Genomic DNA, 21373 nt, shown 5'->3' on the forward strand with positions numbered 1-21373 from the left:
ACATAATCAGACATGCATTTTTAAAATCTTCCTCGGGCAGCATCCTAACAGAAACAGGGCAGAAGTCCAGTCTAGGACCAGGCGTGCAGGAAAGGGTGTGGAGAGAAAACAGCAGCTGGAATGGACACAGGGGTGGAGTCCAGGGGCTGCACTCAGGCTTCGGGCTCTTAGCTGCCTCCACACAACCTCTGATCATGGGGGCGAGGCTCCTGAGATGACCTCAGGCTGGATCAGGATGAGTTCTGGATGGGTAAGGTGAGCCTTGAGTAATAGGCCTGCGTTGGGCCTACAGCTGGGAGTGATCTGAGCCAGCTCCACCTCACACCTTCTAATTCAGGGATAGAACCTGGGCACCTGTATGTTTAACAAGCTCCCCAGGTGATATGATTATGTGCCAAATCAAGAACAATGGGCATAATTTTTATTAACGAAATTTAGAAAGGAAAATTACCGAACCCTATTTTGATTTAATCTCTTCTATCAAAAAGGATGATCTTACATAGAAAGAGCAGAACAAACATGCGTAAGAGGAAATTAGGGCCCAAGAGAGGTAAGGAGATAAGGGAGAGCAGTGTGCTGCTTTAGATGAATTCAAGTCTCTGCTCCAAGATAAATGATATCCCATAACACAGCAAAAATGCAAGTACCTAGTACTCAAGGGGCTGCTTCTTGATGGAGCAGGGTCTAAAGAGTTCTTCCTTAGATTAAAATATGCCTCCCTATAACTCCAATCACTACTAATCTTAGTTTTGCTCTCTGGGATTACTACTCCACATGACAGCTGTTAAATTACTTGAAGATAATGCCTCTAAAGTTTATGACACAAAATACACTAGGTTTTACATTCTCTTATTCCATTTATCTTATTCTGAAAACAGCATTGCTATTGGTAAGATCTAAGTTGCTGAAACTGAGTTGTTTTGGAGCCACTGTTGGTGTTGACTTGCTTGCAGCCCACTAACAACACTTTCAATAGCCAGTGTGCAAAGAACTTTTCACACTTGATCCCACAGTGACTATCAGAAAGCAGAATGGGTTCACTAAAAAACTGTCTCCTAGAATTACTAAAGCAATAGATTAGAAGAAAGCTCATCTGTCTATTGCATATCTGGACCTCGGCAAGATATATGCCTTATCCCTAAGTAATTTATAGCTAGTTAAAAAGACTACCAGAAAGTGATCATTAATATATAGATCATGGTCAGTTTAGACAGAGGTATATGGTGACATAATCCAGGGCACAATAGTCTTATTTCTGTCCAGCATCTTTACCAAAGTCTTGAAGGATTAGAAGTGACCTTCCAAGCTTCAAGATGAGACAAAGTTGTGAGGAATAACCCAAAACAACAGAAGAAGAATCAGAACTATAAAACAACCCTACAGGATGGAAAGAGGAGGTGAAAGCAACATGATGAAACGAAATAAGAGCAAAAGTACAGTGCTGCATTTTATCAACTATAAGACGGGATGGGGGAGCCAGATCCAAGAGCAGAGTTTTTCACTGACAGCCACAATGTGATGGGATAACAAAAAGTTAACACAAACTTGGGATATATTAACAGAACATTAGTAGACCCCTACTTGACCTGGTCAGGCATAGCTAGAGGATTGTGTTCTCAAGAGGCAGTGTCAGGCTGGAGCACTGGAGAAGACAGGGCAAGGTGTGGGACCTCCATCGGTCATATGAGGAATGGCTGAAGGATGGCTAAGAGTGCCCATCTACCTTCAACCTCTCCAGATGACACTCCTTCTCCTTCCCACCTGAACAAACACTCGGATTTCCCCAGATATTTCCTCTTAACCTTTCCACTCGGTTGATGCTCATTTTCCCGGTCAAAATGGGTCACGTCCTCTTTGGAAGTTCTTTCATCTTTACTATAATCTACCAACCTGCAGGACAGTCCCTCACATGGGAAAGTGGCTCAACGTCTTCCTTGTTCCCCTGTCTTGTACTGAGTCCTACCCAGTCCCAGGGGACAGACGGCCCACCACAGCCTAGCCCACTCCTAGTCACAAACTGCAACCACTGCAGGAGAGAATCACATAATCGTGCCAATTGGCTCTTCCCATGATCTCTACCCTCAGCTGGGTCCTCAAAGATGCTCGTCCAAAGTCATTTTCCATTCCCACCATTCACCCTGGCAATAGCTCCAAACATTTCTCATTCTAAATCTTTCCCCCTACACCCTCACCCACTCCCCACCTAAAACTATCTGTCGGTTTCACCTTCCTAAGACACAGATTTCCAATTTCAGCTCTGAGGATTTCAGAAATCTCCTAGCACCTCAGTTTTCATATTCACTATATGGTTCGTAATCTGACTCTTCTGTTAAATCTTGTCTTTTTAAGTCTATTAAAACCAATTGTTTTAAACCATTAAAAAGTAAGTATTACAATAAACAAAGCCCTAAAAAGAATCTGATGCCCCTAATTGGGAGTAGTGCCATACAGTTCTATTCCTGGAATACTTTTGCATATAAAATGAAAACACTTTTTAGACTGATCATATCTATAATATATTATTGTTGCTATTAATACTGCATAGTCAATGTATACTAATTCTCTGTGTGAAGCCGTGAGTGCATATCCATTATTTAATGTGAAAATATACCACCAGGGCATCTTTGTACAAAGTGCATGCCTAACTTGCCCCTCTGCTGGGTTACCCCTTAAGTTAATATTTCCTTCAATGTTAATCCCCTATTCTGATCCTTTTGCCCACAGTCCATCACAAAAGGTAAAATGGGGCAAAAAAAGCACCCTAAACAACTAATAAAGGGGATACGTATGCATACATGTGGGTATATACATATATGTATATATACTATACATATAAAACTAAAACTAAATATAAAACTAAAAGAGAAAGATGATGTGTTAGAAAAGAACAGGAGAATGAAACCAAGACTTCCTCTGCATGGAGACCTGAAGACAGGCTAGAAATGGAACTGTTTTGGGGAAGAAGGATAAAATGAGGCATTATATAGGAGATGAACTCTTCTTATCACAACTAAGTGTTAACTATGCATCTTATATTCCCAGATAGAAGAAAATTACAAAGACAACTTTTTGAAACAAAAAGTTAATTTTTCCGGGAACATCACCCTCTCTACTTTTCTAAAAGCATAATAAAGTCAGATCATCTTCAGTTAATAAGGGAACGCCAACAGGCAGAAATCCAAACAGAGCACCTTTAAGAAGCTCATCTGTGGATACTGCTAATAGACTAAGCAACAACATAACGGGTTGACCACCAGCCCCTCCCAGAATCCCAAGCAGCTTCATTCTTTAAAGCCAGCACTGCCTGCACCTAAAGTCTACTCTTCCTCATAAGGGGACCGCCAAAGCAGAATCAATGTGAAACAGTGTTCACACACAGGATTTGAGCCCTTTTTAAAGATAAGGATTGTGACTAGCAACCTCCTGTACAGAGATTTCCTGTTCACACATGTGCGAGGCAGCAGCAAATTTACCCAACTGCCCTACCTGAAAGATCTCAAAGGATGAGGATGGGACAAAACTTCCCAGGAACTTCAGAAATTACAACACTGCACCACCAAAGAAAAAGAGAACCACTTCCAACAATCTGTCTTTGAATGCAGTGACTTCAGTTCCTTGACACAAGTTGCCTACAAGTGAGCAGGACCACAGTGGCTGTGAAGCCTGAGAATTCACTAGACTCCCACTCTCCTCCACACCCACACTGATGGTACCCTGCTGTCATTCTTCCTGCTCACCAACAGTCACTGAGCTTCTTAGGGGTCCATTCGCCCTCACACTCACAGCCACCATCACCCCAGGCCCACTTCGTCTCCCAACTTGTTTCACATTAAAGAATCATGTGGTCACTCAGCACTTGAACACAACAGTAACTTAAGACACATGCAACTCAGCTGCGCTTCTGATTTCTGAAAGGATTACACTAGTAAATGTTTTGGGACAAGCGCAGTGGAATCCTAGGACAGCCAAACATATACACAGCCTAATCCCAACTGGCCTAATTGGCTGAGGTCCCCTTAATTTTTAAAGGAGCTCTGTTTGCTGAGGGAATACAGAATCAGACTGAAGTTAGGTGGAAACCACTTCAGCCACAGTAACTGCTGATAAGATTATTATTAGACAGGATGTCTGGCAAGTGGTTTTTACCTTAAATACCTGCCTTACGTAACTGGAATCTAATCATTTAAGTGATTATATTGCATTTTAAAGTATAATTCAGATATTCCTAATGCTAACTCCCTTTTATGAAAATATTCTAAGTATCCTAAATAATGTCTAACGGACAGAAGAAAAAGAAATTAGTCCTGCAGGACACATGTCACTTAGACTGTTGGCAACAAGCCCAACTTGATAGGGATGAAGGTGACTGTCTGCTAAGAATCCGGAACTCACAGTCAACTGTAATAGCTGAAGTGGCCTCCAGCAAGTCATTTCTCCAAGAATCGATTTCTTCCATCTGTGAAATATACACTTTTAGAATTGTTTTAGGCCTTTGGTTTGTAAATAGTAAAGAACTGCATAAATGAAAGTGACGTACAGAAATGAGAGGAAGCTGAGCCATGATAAAGTACATTTCAGCTTCCCAAGAGTACTTGGTGGCAAGTACACAGGGCTATGGAGCTATGGACAGCTGCCTTTAATTCCTGTATTTACCACTTACTAGTAGTAAGTGGGACCTTGCATGAGTTATTCCACCTCTCTACCATCAGTTTCCATAATAATGCCACCTATCTCATAGAACTGTTGTGAGGAATGTACAAGTTAAACTCATTAGATCAATACCTGACACATGATAAGCATTTAATAAATGGTAACCAATAGTAATTCAATCAAACAGACACTAGAAAAATATTACGGCTAGGATAATAATGGTGGGTGCCGCTTCCTGAAGAGGTCAGTGACCCATTTATTCATTGATCACCCAACCAAAAGTCAGGTAGTAAGCAGGTACTGTGTAAGACAATGGAGGACACAAAGATGAATAAAACATGGCTCTAGACTTGGAAAAGTTCAAATGGAATGAACTTTCAAGTTCAAATGGAATGATGGAGGAGACAGACGTGTGAACGGTAATCATCAGCACATGGAACAAGATATAATCAAGGGTTGTACAAAGTGGCTTGGGAGCCTGACTCGACTCTGCTTGGGTAGGTTGGAAGAGGCTTGACAGAGGTGGCAGCATTTGATCTGAGTTTTGAAGGAACAGTAAAAATGTGTTTGGAAAACCAGGACAAGGAAGAGTGTCTAGGCAAAGAAAAAAGCATGAAATACAATAACATATTAATTTAAAATTAAAAAAACAACAAGTGAAACTTCAAATGGCCGGGCGCGGTGGCTCAAGCCTGTAATCCCAGCACTTTGGGAGGCCGAGGTGGGCGGATCACAAGGTCAGGAGATCGAGACCACAGTGAAACCCCGTCTCTACTAAAAATACAAAAAATTAGCCGGGCGCGGTGGCGGGCACCTGTAGTCCCAGCTACTCAGGAGGCTGAGGCAGGAGAATGGCGTGAACCCAGGAGGCGGAGCTTGCAGTGAGCCGAGATCGCGCCACTGCACTCCAGCCTGGGCAACAGCGTGAGACTCCGTCTCAAAAAAAAAAAAAAAAAAAAAAAAAGAAACTTCAAATGAATTGCTTGTACATTACAAAAGGAGAAAGCCACAATAAATAACATGATGGAATATCTAGCAGCCTGTGCAGAAGTGTCCAGAATCTCCTCCTGAGTGAAGGGCAAAGAGGGGTCTGAACCAAGGAAAAAACTGTCCTGTGCACTTCCTTCCAGCATTTACATGCAGGGAAAATCAACTTTCATTGACTGCTTAGAAAAACAACCAAGACTCAAAAGAACCAAGAGCTGCTTTTAAAGGAGAAAAGAAATCACGAAAGGGAACCCTGCAATCTAGCAAGAATCATGAGAAGGGAAGCCCCTTGGGTGTCTGCAAAGGCAGTTTTATGAGCCACTGTAGGAGTGAGAATGTCAAGTCTCTTCTTTCTTAGCATCTTCTTTTCTCCACCCAACTGCTTCTCTGAGCTCCCCAGCCCCACTCCGTCTTACCCTCCCTGAGTCTTCCCTACATCAGTAAATGGCACCACCATCCTCCAATTGCCCAGGCCAAAACTCTGAAGTCCTATTTTCCCCTCACCATCAGCAAGAGTTGTGAGTTCTCTTAAAAAAAAAAAAAGAGAGTATTCAGAATCCTTCAATGTCCTTCCATCTCCATTGCTACCACCATTAACTCTCTCAGGCTACTGCAGCAGCTTCCTGAACATAATTCTGCTTCTTTCTTTAGCCCCTTATGGTGCCCTCAAACAGCATCCAAACAGGTTTTATTATGCATGTAAATGACATAATGTCATTCCCTTGCTTCACATCCCCCACTACACTGGTACCCCACTGCAGTCAGAACTAAACCCAAACGACTATTGTGGCCCCCAAGACTCCCCATAATCTAGGCTTTGCATGAGTTTCCTACTGCCTGAAATGTCATTCCTCACAGGTCTTCAAAGCTTTTCAAAGGAGCTTTCTCAACTTTCCAATCAAAATTAGTTCCTTCCTTCCCCAAGTTGTTATCTATCAATTATCCTATTTCATTTTCTCACAGCATTTATTATTTTCAGAGATTATCATGTACATATGCTTATTTACCTATTTACTGACTATATCTGACACTAAATATAAGCTCCTTGTGAGCAGAAGCTGCATTTCTCTCACTCACTTGCATCAATGCCCAGCAGATAATAAGCACTCATGAAGTATTTTTTAAATGAGTGAATAACAGAATAGCATCGCCCACCCTAAAACTGAAATGAATGTCCCAATCCACCAAACCAAAGGGCCTGGATCAGCATTATTTTTTAGGTGTAGCGGACCCATCTAGAGGATAATGACTTTAAAGATATCTTAAGCAGTATCTCCCAACATCATATCCTGACTCTACTGCTATCGCCACTCTCTGAATCAAAAGAAGTGAACATTTGTGACAGACTAGGAGTTTCCTGGCACCTAGAGACAAGCAGCAGATGTCTGAATGATAAGAAGAGGTCTAGAGGAAGCAACTTCCCCAGGAAGCTGTGGGGAGGCCCTGGGCCTTCAGCTGAACGTCAGCCATTAAAGACTTCCACAAAGTATCACCATCAGACAGGCACTGCAAAGACACCAGGGAGGGAATACAGAATCAGACTGAAGTTAGGTGGAAACCACTTCAGTTAGGTTCTAGCCACCACATGGCTAGAACTTTTGGCCCTAGGAATTGCAAGAGACACTGGAAAAGGTAAACTATGAAACACTAAGTGCTTATGACTTCCTCAATTTACGGTTGCTAATTTCATTTCACTCTTCTGGGAGTTTAAAGGCATCTTCTGCCTTTTATGTTGGCAAGTGGGAGAACTAGAGGGGACTATATAGCCATGATCATTATCTACAGTTTTGGGGTAAGAGCTTGAGATATCAAGAGTAGCAAGCCAATCACAGAGAAGTAACTGGGCCCTTCCTGTTACAAATGTCTTGTCCAAAGGATTACATGAACTAAAATGCAGATATGGCATATTGCAAAGAAGTTACAAAATCCATTACAGGCAAGAATTTAAATTTAGTCATGCAATTACATTAACCCTAAACTGGAATAAAACCGGACGGTTTAACTATGTAAATGTTTTATTGAAATGTGATTTAAGCTGCTGCCCATCACTGGGGAACAATGACATCCTGGGACAGGAAATTAGAAGAGTTAATGCTACTAAGACAGATATGATATCTTCTCAACCCTGACTGCACTGATTTCTTCTCACCTGAACTTTCAATAATTCACATTTAATGAGACACTGCCACTGGGCTAGTCACAAAAGAAAATAAATCCCTATAATAAATCCCTTAAAGAACGTACAATCTAGCAGGGTAGAAAAGGTGAATATACAGTGTCCTTAAAAGAAGGCAATCTTAACTAAAGCTTAGAGGGTGGATACACTGCCTTTGGATGAAGGTTCCAGAACTCTTTCCTGAAGAAGACAACATAGTAGCCTTGGAGGATGGGTGGAATCTTGTCAGCAGAGACTACTGTAGATGGGTGGCTGAGTAAAGGGGTACGGAGAGAAGCACGTGTACTCAGGAATGGTATTACAGTTGGGGCACAGGATGTGGTATGCCAGGGCTAGGGAAGATAACTATCTCTTCAACTATAACTAAGAACAGCGCTTTTCTTCTCTCTTCATATTACCTAATACCAAGTTTGCTACATGGGGTAGGTCCCAAATAATACTTATTGAATAAACAGAGAAGTCAATCCAGAGATTTAAAAATTAAATCTATTCAATTCATTTTCACGTCGCTGCTGCTCCAGATGTTCCTGGGCTTTCCTTTAAAAACTGGGTCACAGTAGAACACTGCATCTCCTTGGTTATGGACAGACACAGGCGTTCTCTCACTCACAATATGGGAACATTTAAAGAAAGCTCACATGGCCAAGAGTGGTTGGGGTGACAAGTATGTATGTGGACATCTGGAAATTTGGAAAGTTTGAGAAAAGTTGTTGGGTCCAATACCTAGTGGATGTTGAAAAAAAAAGAAGACTGGTCTATAAATCAATTCTATTACTACTATAATCCCAAAATGAAGAGCACTAATACTCATAAAAATTCCAAGAAGCTATCAGTACCTAGAAATTAACTTGTTTTATATTTTCATTTTCAGAAATATATCCAGTGAATGTGTTCCCTGCCCTGCCAGTAACTTGCTGTGCAACTGCAGACAAGAAGCTTAACTTCCTGAGCCTCCCAACAGGGAGGGTGAAGAGAAGCTGACAACTGGAGGAGGGCCAGGCCTGTGGAGGTGGCCACACTCCCAGTCTGCTCAGATGCATTTGTGGCACAGGCGAGCCCCACACCTCCTCCGAGCCTCACTCTCTGCATGCATATCTGCTAGGCGGGGATGCCGCTAAAACACAGATCCTCTTCACAATTTTTCCAGCCATTTGTTTCACGATATCTAAGGTACCTTTAGGTTCTAAAATGTCCTCTGGATCTATTTTATGATCTCATCTTTAGATTTAAGGACAAAGCCTTGAGAGAAACATCTTCTTAAGTGAATCTAGCAACATGCAGGCTCCAAAAGCCATTTCTAAAGCATTAGTCATTAACAGCATAAATAGCAAACAAATAATGATTAGAATACAGAAATTAAACATTTAAAAAGCCAGTGGTTGCCAAATCATAGAACATATATTTATATATATTTTTATTAGTCATCATAAATCCATTACAAATCATATATAAACATATATATACATATATATATCCACATTTGCTTCTACAAACACACATACACACACACATACACACACAGTCTAAGGATTACTATAAAGACAAAAGGAAAGCTATTATATGCCTCAATGAATAATCTAAAGCCTAATACTTTATTTTTTTTACATATGTTTAGGGGGTATAAGTATGGATTTCTTACATGCATATATAGTGCATTGAGGTGAAGTCTGGGCTTTTAGTGAACCCATAACCCAAACAGCGATCATTGTACCTAATGGGTCATTTTTCAACCCTCACCCCCACCTCCCACTCTCCCACCTTTTGTAGTCTCCAAGTCCACTACTTTAAATGCAGTAGCTCCCATAGCTACAAGCTTCAAATTCACAAGTCAGTGTGAATTTTACTCTTGTGTTTTTATCAAAGACATATGTCTAGTGAACACATGGACTTTCCAATCCCACATATCAATGTTTAAAGTTTTATACAGTCTAAAACATGGCCATTCTTCAAAGGACAATAATGTTCTTAATGCAGATATCTGGTTATCTTTAGTGTTTAGATGTTTGATTTTTATAATTCTATATTATTTTTTAAAATATACACTCATGCAAACTCATACATTCAGACTAAAATACATATACTCACAGAAAGTGAAACCTACTCTAAGTAACTATCCAAGAATACATTTACATAATATGGGCAGGAGAGAAGAAGAGATAGGTCATTCCTTTTATAAACAATTATGTTTTGAGACCATTAAGAACATTCGAGTCTAACTGCTATAAACAAAAATCCAACCATAAAAAAGATCCATGTAGAGAGCTTATTACACATTTTGTTTTGACTTACTTTCCCTCTATTCTAGTCCACCTCTACCAATGATAGCAACTAGATGACATGTAAACTTCCTTTCAGCTCTCAATACTTTTATCTGCAAATTAAAGATTTATAATAATTAATACACTCTCTTGTCATCACGACCTAAAAATTTTCAAACTAGTCTTTAAATAAATCTGTGTTTGCACAAGTGGGGCAAAAAGAAAAGAGTCGGGGATCTTAATGCACCAAATGTGAATGATTAGTCTGTAATGTAACGCCGATGTTAATTTCTCAGAAGAAAGGTAAAGTAAGTAGCTGACTAGAATTTATAAAGAGAAATGTCGAATGGAGAACCAGAGCTAAATGTAAATCAGAAGTGAATTCTGTGTGCCCGATGAGCCACTCATTGACCTTGCCTTATAACTACCAATCAAGGCTTCCTGTTCGCCCTGGGCAATTTTTAAGCAGACTTAATGAAACAGTTACACATGTAAGAAATGTAAGCCCAAATCTGAGACGGTAACACTAATTTTCTAATAGTAAGGGTGTGATGTTATCCCCTGCACCACCTGGATACAATATAGAAATGTATAATAAACATTCTCCCAAAGTGCATTATTACCATTCCATCTGGGTATAGACTGAGATTGCTGCAGAGTAGAGCATTAGTAGAAATATCCCCCAAAATGTTATCCCCAAGTTATTGAATGTTATAATTTTTTTAATAAAAAAGAAGAAATCAGTGTCTTCAAGTCTTGATTCTTTAATAATAAGCCGCTTCACAGCTCCAGGAGTTTTGAAGTGAACACATCTCCTCTGGTAGCCCCTCACCCCCAGCCTGCCAGCGTCTATGCAAGTGAAACCTATGAGTCTGTCTTACCTGTAATCTGACTCTGTCCTTGTGGATTAAAAGGACTTGGTGCAGAGTTCAGGGAGGGCCGTGGGTTCTGAGGCGGGACACCTACTCTCATACTGGGATGAGGAATGCGCCCTAAATCACTGAGGCGGTCAGAGAACAAACTAGGTTTAGAGTCATCAAGCTTCTGTCTGTGCCCTGGAAATAGCAAATCATAAAATAAAAGCATATTAATTAGCTGAACAATTGACCATGCTAAATAGATATGTGAACATACAAACTGGGAGTTTAAGCCAAGGAATTATCAATATTAATATTTATAATGACGTGTCTACATAATGCCTTCCATTTCAAATTGCTTTATGAGCGGTATCTGGTGGCCAGCATTCCTAGCTGTGTTTTATAAATGGAGAGCTGAGGTCTCAGAGGGCAACTTGGAGTCAAGCATCAGTAGAGAGGCCGGATACTAGGCGCCTTCTCTGGTCCTCTCAGTGAGAGAAAAAAAAAACAAACAGGAGAGGTGTGTATTGGAGGTGTTTGCTTGTTTCATGATGGAGGAAATCCCCTCTGAAAGTTCAGAGAGTCCATTCATGTTAGCCACAATGTCACAAAGCTGGAGCAGAGACACAGACAAACACATTTGTCAAAGGGAAATTTCCACGAAGACCATGGTGACTTTTCTTTAACGTTACAACTACTCTTTACTAAGACTCTTTTCTGGAAAATTATAACTCAAACCTAAAGCCCTCTAAGAAATAAAAAAATAGAAATGTAAGCAGGGAAACTCAAATTCTCAAGAGGAATCTGGATATTTTGTGATATGCCCAAGCTGGAAAGTGTATAACAAACTCTGTTAAATCAGAGAGAATGCTTTTTTATTTTAAATCCACTACTGTGGTTTTGGAAAAGAAGCTGAAATATACTCTTTAAGTAAACATGTGACTGTGACAATTCATTATCTGGGGGGGAAAAAAACCTTTCTATCTCTCTTCCAGTTTATTCAAGTCTAAAACCTAAGGAAATTCTGAGTATTAGAGAAATACGCAAAATTAAAATAAACCAAGGTATTAAGACTTCTTTAAAATCATCAAATCATTCTTAACAAGAGACATACTATTATCTTGGTGCAAGTATAACAGAAAAGCATCTGAATATGGGTGTGCCATAGTAGAGTAAATCTATAGGGTGGTGCTATTGGGAACAGATGCAATGCCTAATAGAGAAACAGAAATGGACTGTGGATTCCTTCCTCCAGATTCTGTGCCAGTGAGGCCCTAGGGTGCTGCCCCAACATTTTAGTATAACTATTAAGTGACTGAAGCTGATTCAAGGAAGAGCCGCCAAGATGATGATGGGATTAAAAGTTTGCCCCTTGAAGAGAAACTAAGGGAATTAGAATGGTATCCATAAAAGAAAAAAACCTTGAAGAAGGTTTATGACAAGGCTTCAAGCATGGGAGTTTTTCACTACTCTACGGGTAACGCAAATGTCTTAGCTTCCACTTAATACAGAACAAGAGGAATGTATCAGGATAGGGTTAAATTGAATATTAGAATTTCCCAACTATAAGCTGTCTTCGTAAGACAAATTCCTTATTTTATTTGCCCCAAAATGTATTTTCCTGTCTCCTTTTTCATTGCCTACCCAGCCCAAAGAAAACAGATAGGAAGCCAAGGCTTGGTAATATGAGTGTAGCTGTCTCCACGGCCAAACGTGTTCCAACTAGACCCATTAACTGAAATGCACCCACCACCCTATTTCCTGCCAGTGCAAGATTTTGGGCATCTGCTATAACAGAGGGACTAGACCTAGGAGAAAAATGAACAGGGAAAATTAGAGAAATTCATTGTTAATGGTTGTTTTCTCGACCATTACTGTTTTGTATACAGATTACAAATAGATTTTAGATCCCTAGAGGACTTTTAGAGATGATCCAAAACAGCTCCTAGACCCTGGCAAGTAAAGTGTTCACCTATGAAGTGACTGAGTTGTGCAGAGGTAGAACAACTAGCCTATGGTCCTCGGCTGCCGACTAGCTCAGCCTCAACGAGGATATAGCCCTGGTCCAAGGTGAATGAGCTTTCCATTCATCATGTGGCACCATCAATGCTGGTATTCTAGCTTTCTCTTCCCTTCCTCTTCCAGCTGCCATGGAGGACTGAAAATATCCAGATCATATAGAGTGAGACACCTAAGAACTAAGCCCAGTGAGGTGCCAAGGCTGGCTTTCAACATAAGCAGAAGTAGCAACAAGGATTCAATTACAAAGTTAATAATTCACCCATTACCCTAAACAAACGGCTGTAGCCTAACTCACCAAACTTCCATCGGTACATCTTGTTGGGTCTAACTAGTTTCACAATTAGGGAATTATATAGTACTTGTCACAGATCCATGGAGTCTGTGCCTCACACTCACACACACACAGACACACACACACACATAGTATTGGTGTGGTGTTGATACAGCTGTAAACATTAACAAGAAAGCTTACGGAATTGTCCCTGGAAGTTATTTTTCTTAATAGGCCATATTTTTGGAATGGCAGGTTCCCTGAGGGCTGAGGGGAGGGCTACATGATCTTGCATGGTTCCTTTATACACTAGGACTTTACGTGGGCTATGGGTCACAAGAAAATTTAATAAGCTTTGCCTCTGCTTTCTATAGCCTTTTCATTAGGTTTTCCTAGAGGCTGTATGAGATGTGAGCTCAGACTGTACATGTGTGAGTACATTTTTACTTTCTCTTAGCCCAGCGCTTTCAGGAGTAATAAGAGGTTGCAGGCAAAAATAAAGGACTTAGCCTAGGACTGGTAAGTGTGAAAAATTTTAAAGCAGGTGAAATTTTAAAACCCTCAATGACCTTTTGGAAATTGTCTTCAAAGAGTGCTTCCAAGTATCTACAGGCACCCTAGAATAATTCAGGAAACATTTATCTGCAGATGCACACATACAAAAACATATGCATTTTTCTTTGTAGATATCTGCCCCTTCACAGCCACCACTGCAACCACAACAAAATGTACTCTTCATAAAGTATGAAGTACATTGAAGAACAAAGTACATTGAAGAGCAAAAGCCAAACAAGTTCTTCACATTTCAACTATGACAAATACCTGTTACCACTAAACCACATCAGGGTAACACTCGAATGATGGTCTGAAAGAGGGTGTACTTAAGTCTCCAGCACCCAATTTCTTCAGAAATCAAGAACATAGAAGACCAAGGACACACTGACTAAGTCAAGGACAGGGTACTATGTCATAGAGCAGTGAGGACTAAACCTCATCCAAAGGGCCAACAAGTAGATCTTCCAAGCAGGAGAAGGGTATGAAGAATGGAAAACTCCTGTATTATACTTGAGACTCTATGTAAAATGTATTATACTTGAGACTCTATGTAAAAATGCTCAGTCCTACTCTAGCTGAACTTTCTCCCAGAATCCTTCCATCCTTGCTGAATAAGAAAATTCCCTAGGGAGTTTTGAAACATATGGATGTCCAGGCCCCATATCAGATCAATTAAATCAGAATTTCTGATAGTGGGACCCAGGGAAAAGGTCTCTTTTTTTCAAGAGTTCACCACATGATCCAATGTGCAGCCAGGATTGAGAACCACTGCCCAAGGTGATCTCAATCTCATGCACTAAATACCACCTATTTATACCAATGACTCCCCCTTTTCTGGGTTGAGCCCTGACCTCTGTCTTGAGTCCCAGGTTTGTGTGTTCCACTGCCTACTTGACATCTTCCCTGGGATGTTCCAAAGGCATCTTAAATGCAGTATATTCAAAACAGAATTTTTTTTTTCTCCCCTACAAAAAAAATCCTATTTCTCTCTAATAGTCCCCCATCTCAGTAAATGGCACTAGCCACTCAGTTTCCTAAGCCAAAAGCCTAGACATTTTCCTTGATTTCTCCTTATCTCTCACTCTCCACATTCAATCCATTACCGAACCCTGTCATTTCTATCTCAACGCTATATCTCAAATCAATTCAGTTCTCTCCATTTCTACTGACATAACCTTGGCCTAAGACTGTAGCATTTTTCTCTGGGTAGCTGAAAATTTGTCTCCTTTTCAGTTTCCCATCTCAAGAGCTTTCCATATTCCTGAAGTGCTCCCCCCTGATTCCTTGTAGGGCCCACTCTCTCTTACCCCTTAGACCTCGGAATGACCACCACCTCCTATGAGAGGCCTTGTCTGTCTTCCATAACCAAAATAGGTTCCCACCCTTTTGAGCACACCCTCTCTTTATTTTCTTTATGGCAGTCACCACAATCTATAATTATCTTGTGTATTTATTTTTGTCTCTCCTGTAAGACTGAAGTCTCATGAGAATGAGCCCTCTGTCTTGTTTACAGCTGTAAACTCACGACCTAGTTCAGTGCCTGCTACACAGTGGGTGCTCAGTAAATATTTGTGCAATAAGTGAATGAATGAATATTCTCCTCTTTTAGATAAATTTCTTGAGTGAAAGAAAATTTTCTGGTCCAGGATATCATATTATATATATCATATTCTTTCCCCAAAAAAGTTCTTCTTGTTTGACGATCTAGTGAATCTAGTGGGCAAAACCTTTCTCTAGAGACAAGCCCTTATCCGTGCTTCCTACAAAATTTTACTGAGGGACATTCGTTTAAGTGAAAACTTGCTTTCTTTCTGGAAAATCCTATCTGCTTTCACTGTAATTCTTAAGCATTGTTGAAAGTCACTCGGAATTAGAGAGATGAAAAGGGCTATAGAAATCATTTAGACTCTAACGTTTAGAGTAATATGCTTCTTTTATGGATGAGGACCCAGAGTGGGGACGTGCCTTACCCAAAGTCATACAGTTAGTGGCAAGACCAGACTCAGTTTTCCTCATTACTAGTCTGGGGCTGTTTTCTCTCCCATTGCCAACCAGCTTATTTCAGCTCATAATAGTTCAGCAGCAGTCATTCAGGGGAAATCATGATCAAAAATCAATTTAAAATTAAAAACAAAAAAGTGGTTTCCAGAAAAGATTTCTTTCAAAAAGTTGAGTGTGTTTAGCTGAATATGACTTTTGTTGCAATAAATTCAGGGGCACAAGAAGAAAGCATAATCAAAAGGTCACAGCATTCACACATCCTTAGAGCAAAGACAAATGAGAAACAGTTAAGTCCCTAAGCCACAGTCTAGCGAATCACCCCATTGTGCCCTACCCATAATGAAAGTTAGTAATACTACCATTATAACTTCTGCTTTCAAAAATCACACATCTGAAACTGACACACCAAGACTCTGAAAATGTGGTCTGTGCACTACGAAAGTAAACTTGACTCCGTGTGATGTGACGCATTTCGCCCATTTTTATGAAAGCTGATTGAGAAACATTTAACAACTTCGGAGAGCTACATGGCTCCCCAGCCAGAAACTTACATTCTCTGTACTATATCCACAACCTGATGCACTGCACCAGTCAGCGCACCCTGAAGAACGTCAAAACGCACTTACAAAAAACAAAACAAGGCACCTTTCAGGAAGAGTGTGCCATGGGATGCCCAGTCTACCCTAATGCGGCACAGCAGAGTCATTCTGCTGATCACTAGGGCACGATGTTTGGAAGCTCATCTTTTTGGAGTAGTATTTTGACTTGATTTTAAAAATTCCTTACGTATCTACTTGTATCCTAAGTATCATGAAAACATAATTTTTAAATAAAATAAAGTTTAAAAGAAGATCTGTAATAGAGCATCAATAAGGAATCAGTACCATGTCCACATTTGGGTCAGTTAGTGCAGCTAATGTGTACTGGTTATCTACTACACACAAGCCTCACTAGGTATTGTGAGGAGGAGGGAATAGAAAAATATATAAGACAATATCCTTGCCCTCAAAGAATTCACAGTCTAGTGGGGAAGAAAGCAATTAAATATAACTGAAAGACTGTGGTGAGGGCAATCACTAAAATGCCATGATTGCGGATCAGTTGAGAAAATCTGAATATGAACTATTTTTACATATTAAGAAAGTGGTACTTCCTGTGCTTATGTAGAAAAATGTCCTTCTTATTTAGAAGGGCTAACATATATTTAGGGATTAAATATCATAACGTCCAGTATTTGCTTTAAAATATTTGGGCAAAATAGTAGGTGAGGAAATATGCCCAAAAATAAATAAAAGGTGATGGGTAGATAGGATTGTATTCAATATAATCTCTATTTTTATGTTTGAAATTTTTCATAACAAAAAAATTTAAAAGTATTTAAGTATTATAGGAAGTACAGGGGAGCAATTTATTTTGACTAAGGGGAAAGAGAAAACCGTCACTGACAAGATCATGATGCCTGTCCTTGAAGGCTGAGTAGGATTTTGATAAGCAGAGAACAAGGAAAGTTAGCTGGAAGAAAAATGATGAAAACCTGCAATAAATATCTTGTGAGACAAGATGATGCTAAATATATATATATACACACACACACACACACATGCACACACATATGTACACATGTCTATATATGTATGTGGTATCAGTCTAAACAGATACACACCATTCTTCAAACCACTTTATACCTCTAGTCTTACTACTATACATTAATTCTTCTAAGCTATGCGGTACCTGTGGGAATCTGCCCTTTAAAGACAGTTCTTGGCTGGGCGCGGTGGCTCACACCTGTAATCCCAACACTTTGGGAGGCCGAGGCAAGTGGATCACCTGAGGTCAGGAGTTCAAGATCAGCCTGACCAACGTGGAGAAACCCCATCTCTACTAAAAATACGAAATTAGCCAGCCATGATGGCACAAGCCTGTAATCCCAGCTACTCAGGAGGCTGAGGCAGGAGAATCACTTGAACCCGGGAGGCAGATGTTGCGGTGAGCCGAGATTCGCGCCATTGCACTTCAGCCTGGGCAACGAGAGCGAAACTCCATCTCAAAAAGAAAAAGAAAGAAAGGAAAAAGATAGCTCTCTTGATGAATAAAACCACACTTTGGCAGTCCGGGAGCCTCATCCACCATGCATTCAGACTTCTCTGGAAGAGAGGAGTGACTGGGGAGACATGAGCTAATTTTGCTGTCACCAAGTATACAATTGAATAAAGTCTGGTCCAATACTCTAGGGCTCAAGCCACAGGATATAACAGTTTCAGAATGTTGTGACAATGATCCCTGGAGTATAAAGGAAGAGAGTAGAGGACTTGTATCAGAATTACTATTTCTCAGAGAAAATTGGTTATATGTCCACAGAGCTGCTATTCCACAGCAGTTTTGGAAAAAATAATGAGATCCTTCACTTCTAATCTATCCTAAAAGTGCTACATGAAGCAGTGGGTTCAGGTTGACTAATTTTAAAGTCATGATTGCATTCCACATGTAATTGTTGCATTTCTACTGCTAAGGATGAGCTTTACTGTATCTTAGGGAGTTCAGTCGATGGTTTTCAGCAAAAGCAATAGCACAAAGATTACACAGACTCAAGTACGTTCTTAAGGAAGCCATGCAAAGTTCTCATCCACATACTTTATTATAACTATTAAGGCTTTAGATTAAAAAACTTTGATTTTCTGCATTCCTACATCCATGTAAAAATGAAGATACTATGGAGAAAAGTGAAAGTCTGCTCCTCTGTTTACTTTCAGATGACTACATTTCACTGGTGGTTTGTGAATGTCTAGAAATCAAAGACCTATACTCTTGTAATGTTTAGTTAAGCCCTTTGCCCCTCCCTTCCTCCTCAAACCATCCCAACCAGCTTCTCCTCCTATTTCCTTATTTTCATCATCATCATTTTCTAGTCTCTCAGGCTCAAAATCCAGTGTAGGCGTATCTTTGTCACCTCCTTTCCTAGACCCCCATCATCCACTCCAGCCCATTTCTATAGTTTCTTCAGGAACGGGCCCCTACTAGAACCCTCCTAACCTCTGGCCTGTGGCTAACACAACAGAGGAGCAGCCTGGCATATTTGGAAGGGCACCAAAATGGAACCCTGTTGGTCTTAGTTTCCTCATCTACCAAAAAATGAAGAGTTAGTTTCCATGATTTCTGAAATTCTTTCTGCCCACAAATCCTAACATTCATGTCACTTACCTGCTCAAAACCTTTCAATTGTCTTCCATTGTCTACTGAATTAAATAGAGCCCCCTGAGCCCAGCAAACAAGGACCTGGAAAATATGGTCGCAAAATGCGTTGTCACTTTCATTTCCAATGGCTACAAATGTAGCCTGTGCTCTACTCACACTGGTCTATCGACAGTCCAAATACACCCTGTGCCTTTGCTCAAGTTGTCCCCTCCACTTGGAACACCCTCTCCCCAACAACTCCGTTTGGCAAAATTCCTTCCAAGCTCAACTTGGTCATCACATTGTTCTGGTGCTTCCTGTCTCAAAAGCCTTGATGATCCCCCTGATTTCTATCCCAGTAAGCTGAGAGCAGCTACAACTGTGTTTTGTCTAATACATGTGGTTGTGCTTAGGTGCGGTAGGCATCCAGTAAGCATTCACTTACTATGAATTGACATAAAATATTTATACAACATTTCAAACCCTGTTATTTTAGATTTTCCTAGACTTGACTGAGAACCTCTTAAAGATAGGTGTCACGTTTTACGTCTAACACAAAGTTGGAGACTACATACAGAGATGTCACACAACAAATGACTGCTGAATTAATAAATAAGAACATGGATAAATTTAAAATTATCTGTACTTTTGCCCAGTAAAGACAAAGAGGACAGAAAAAAGAAAAAAAAAAAAAAAAAGAAGCTGGTTATTGGGAAACATTTCCCACAGTAAAATTGATGAGTCTATAATCTTTGCTGGGAAAGGCTGCTGAGTCATCTTTTTCCCTAAGAGTGCACTGTCTGATTCAGGTCAAAAACTATTTCTGGACTAGAATAATGAAATGGGCTAAGAAATTGTCTTCATGTTTAAGGCCTCTAGCCCTTTGAGCCGCTGGAAATTAACAGCCATGCAATATGACACAGGATAACTCGTGAGTAGAGACAGCCCTAGAGCAATGTTAGTGTGTGGCTTCAGACAGAGGACCACAGATCATAAACAAATCTGCTTGCAGAAGATTCCTCTCTGATGGCATCTCAAAAATGAGCTAACGAAGCTTCTCTCTAAGGGCCCCTCTTAATATATAAACCAATTTCTAAAGGAAAAAAATCGTAATCACTACCACATATCTTCAAGAGTCCCCTTTCAGCTCTTAAACAGAGTCAGGCATGTAGGATTCGGCGTTTATCAAGAGAGAAGAGAGGAAGAACAATTTCACCCAAGAGAGGTCTGAAGCCTTTCCAGTCTCTTGGGTGAAACATAATTATGGGAAGAAAAATATAATCTACTCAAGAGACATAATTACATGGTTAAGCCATAGACTCCATAGAAATGTTCTAGGGACTCTAGCTCATAGAAAAAAATGTTAAAAGTTGAATTTGCTTTCTTTTAATACTAAAAGGCACCCATTTAGACCAGTGACATAAAGTTCACTATCTCAATCTCATATGTAGTCATTTTTAAATACAATTAGATGTGTGTGAGAGAAAAGTGAAGCCCCGCTTCTTTCAAAATTTAGGCTTCTAAGGGTTGAAGAATTCAAGATCTTTGAATAAATATGTTAGTAAATAAAAGAATTGTATGATGTTAATTTGAATGTCTATAAATGCCAGTTCCTTTATAACTTTTAGGTTTTAGGCTGTGGTGAATCACAACAATCAAAGCATACAGTGTCTGGGAGAAAGGACAGATACCAGGCTATGCCAATATCAGTCACACTTCAGGGAATAAATTATAATAAACACGTGCTTACAGTATAATCCCTTTTCTTGAGATAATGGACTAAAAAAACCTGAGACGTCTGAAGAAAAAGAAACTTTATAGGAGGTAAGAAGCAAAAAAGGATTAAAAAACTTTTTTAAAAGACCAGATGAAAGCATCATGGAAATATACAAAACGAGAATACTTTTTGCAGGCAGGAAAAAAGAGCTAACTGGGAACCTGGCTAACTTCGCCGTAGCTCCTCTCTCATGTCCTAATACACCTCTAACCTACTATGCTTCCTTATTACAAATCTACTGATATTTTCTCATTTCAGACCTACTACTCAAAATTTGTCTGCCTGTTGTTTCCAAGGATGCTTCCATCCCCTCTTACTCCAATTCAAAGTACAATTATATGAATTAGGATTTTTCAGAGTTGTAAGAGAATATAGATTTCATCAGACCAGGTTCTTCCTTTTAGAAAAATAATTAATGCCCAGAAAAATACCGAGACTAGCTTTGAAGTCATGGAACTAGGCAGCGACACTGGGAGGCAGTCCCCTAAACTGCCTGAGCCTCCTTTTTCCTATACCAGGCTGCCACTGAGGGAAAGAAGAAGGAAACGTGGAGCAGAGAGACCAGAAGGACACATTAAGAAAAAGTGCAGAAGCTTACTTCAAAGATATTACATTACGCCCAGTCTCTCCGACTCCGTTTTATCACTT

At 40.0% G+C, this 21373-nt stretch overlaps 1 protein-coding gene across 11 annotated transcripts in view; it reads right to left on the reverse strand.

The window, feature by feature from the left end:
* Positions 1 to 21373, reverse strand: part of RUNX2 (RUNX family transcription factor 2) — a 243028-nt gene that overhangs the window by 162211 nt on the left and 59444 nt on the right. For 5 of the 11 annotated variants that reach the window (XM_065543945.2, XM_074037858.1, XM_015449348.4 and 2 more), the window contains exon 4: positions 10953 to 11126. The exons of the other annotated variants lie outside the window; for them this stretch is intronic. In XM_065543945.2, the coding sequence (XP_065400017.1) occupies positions 10953 to 11126 (174 nt within the window). The remainder of the gene's footprint in view (positions 1 to 10952; positions 11127 to 21373) is intronic. 11 annotated transcript variants of the gene reach the window in all.

Source organism: Macaca fascicularis, chromosome 4, assembly GCF_037993035.2.
Source record: "Macaca fascicularis isolate 582-1 chromosome 4, T2T-MFA8v1.1".
Classification (NCBI taxonomy): Eukaryota; Metazoa; Chordata; class Mammalia; order Primates; family Cercopithecidae; genus Macaca; species Macaca fascicularis.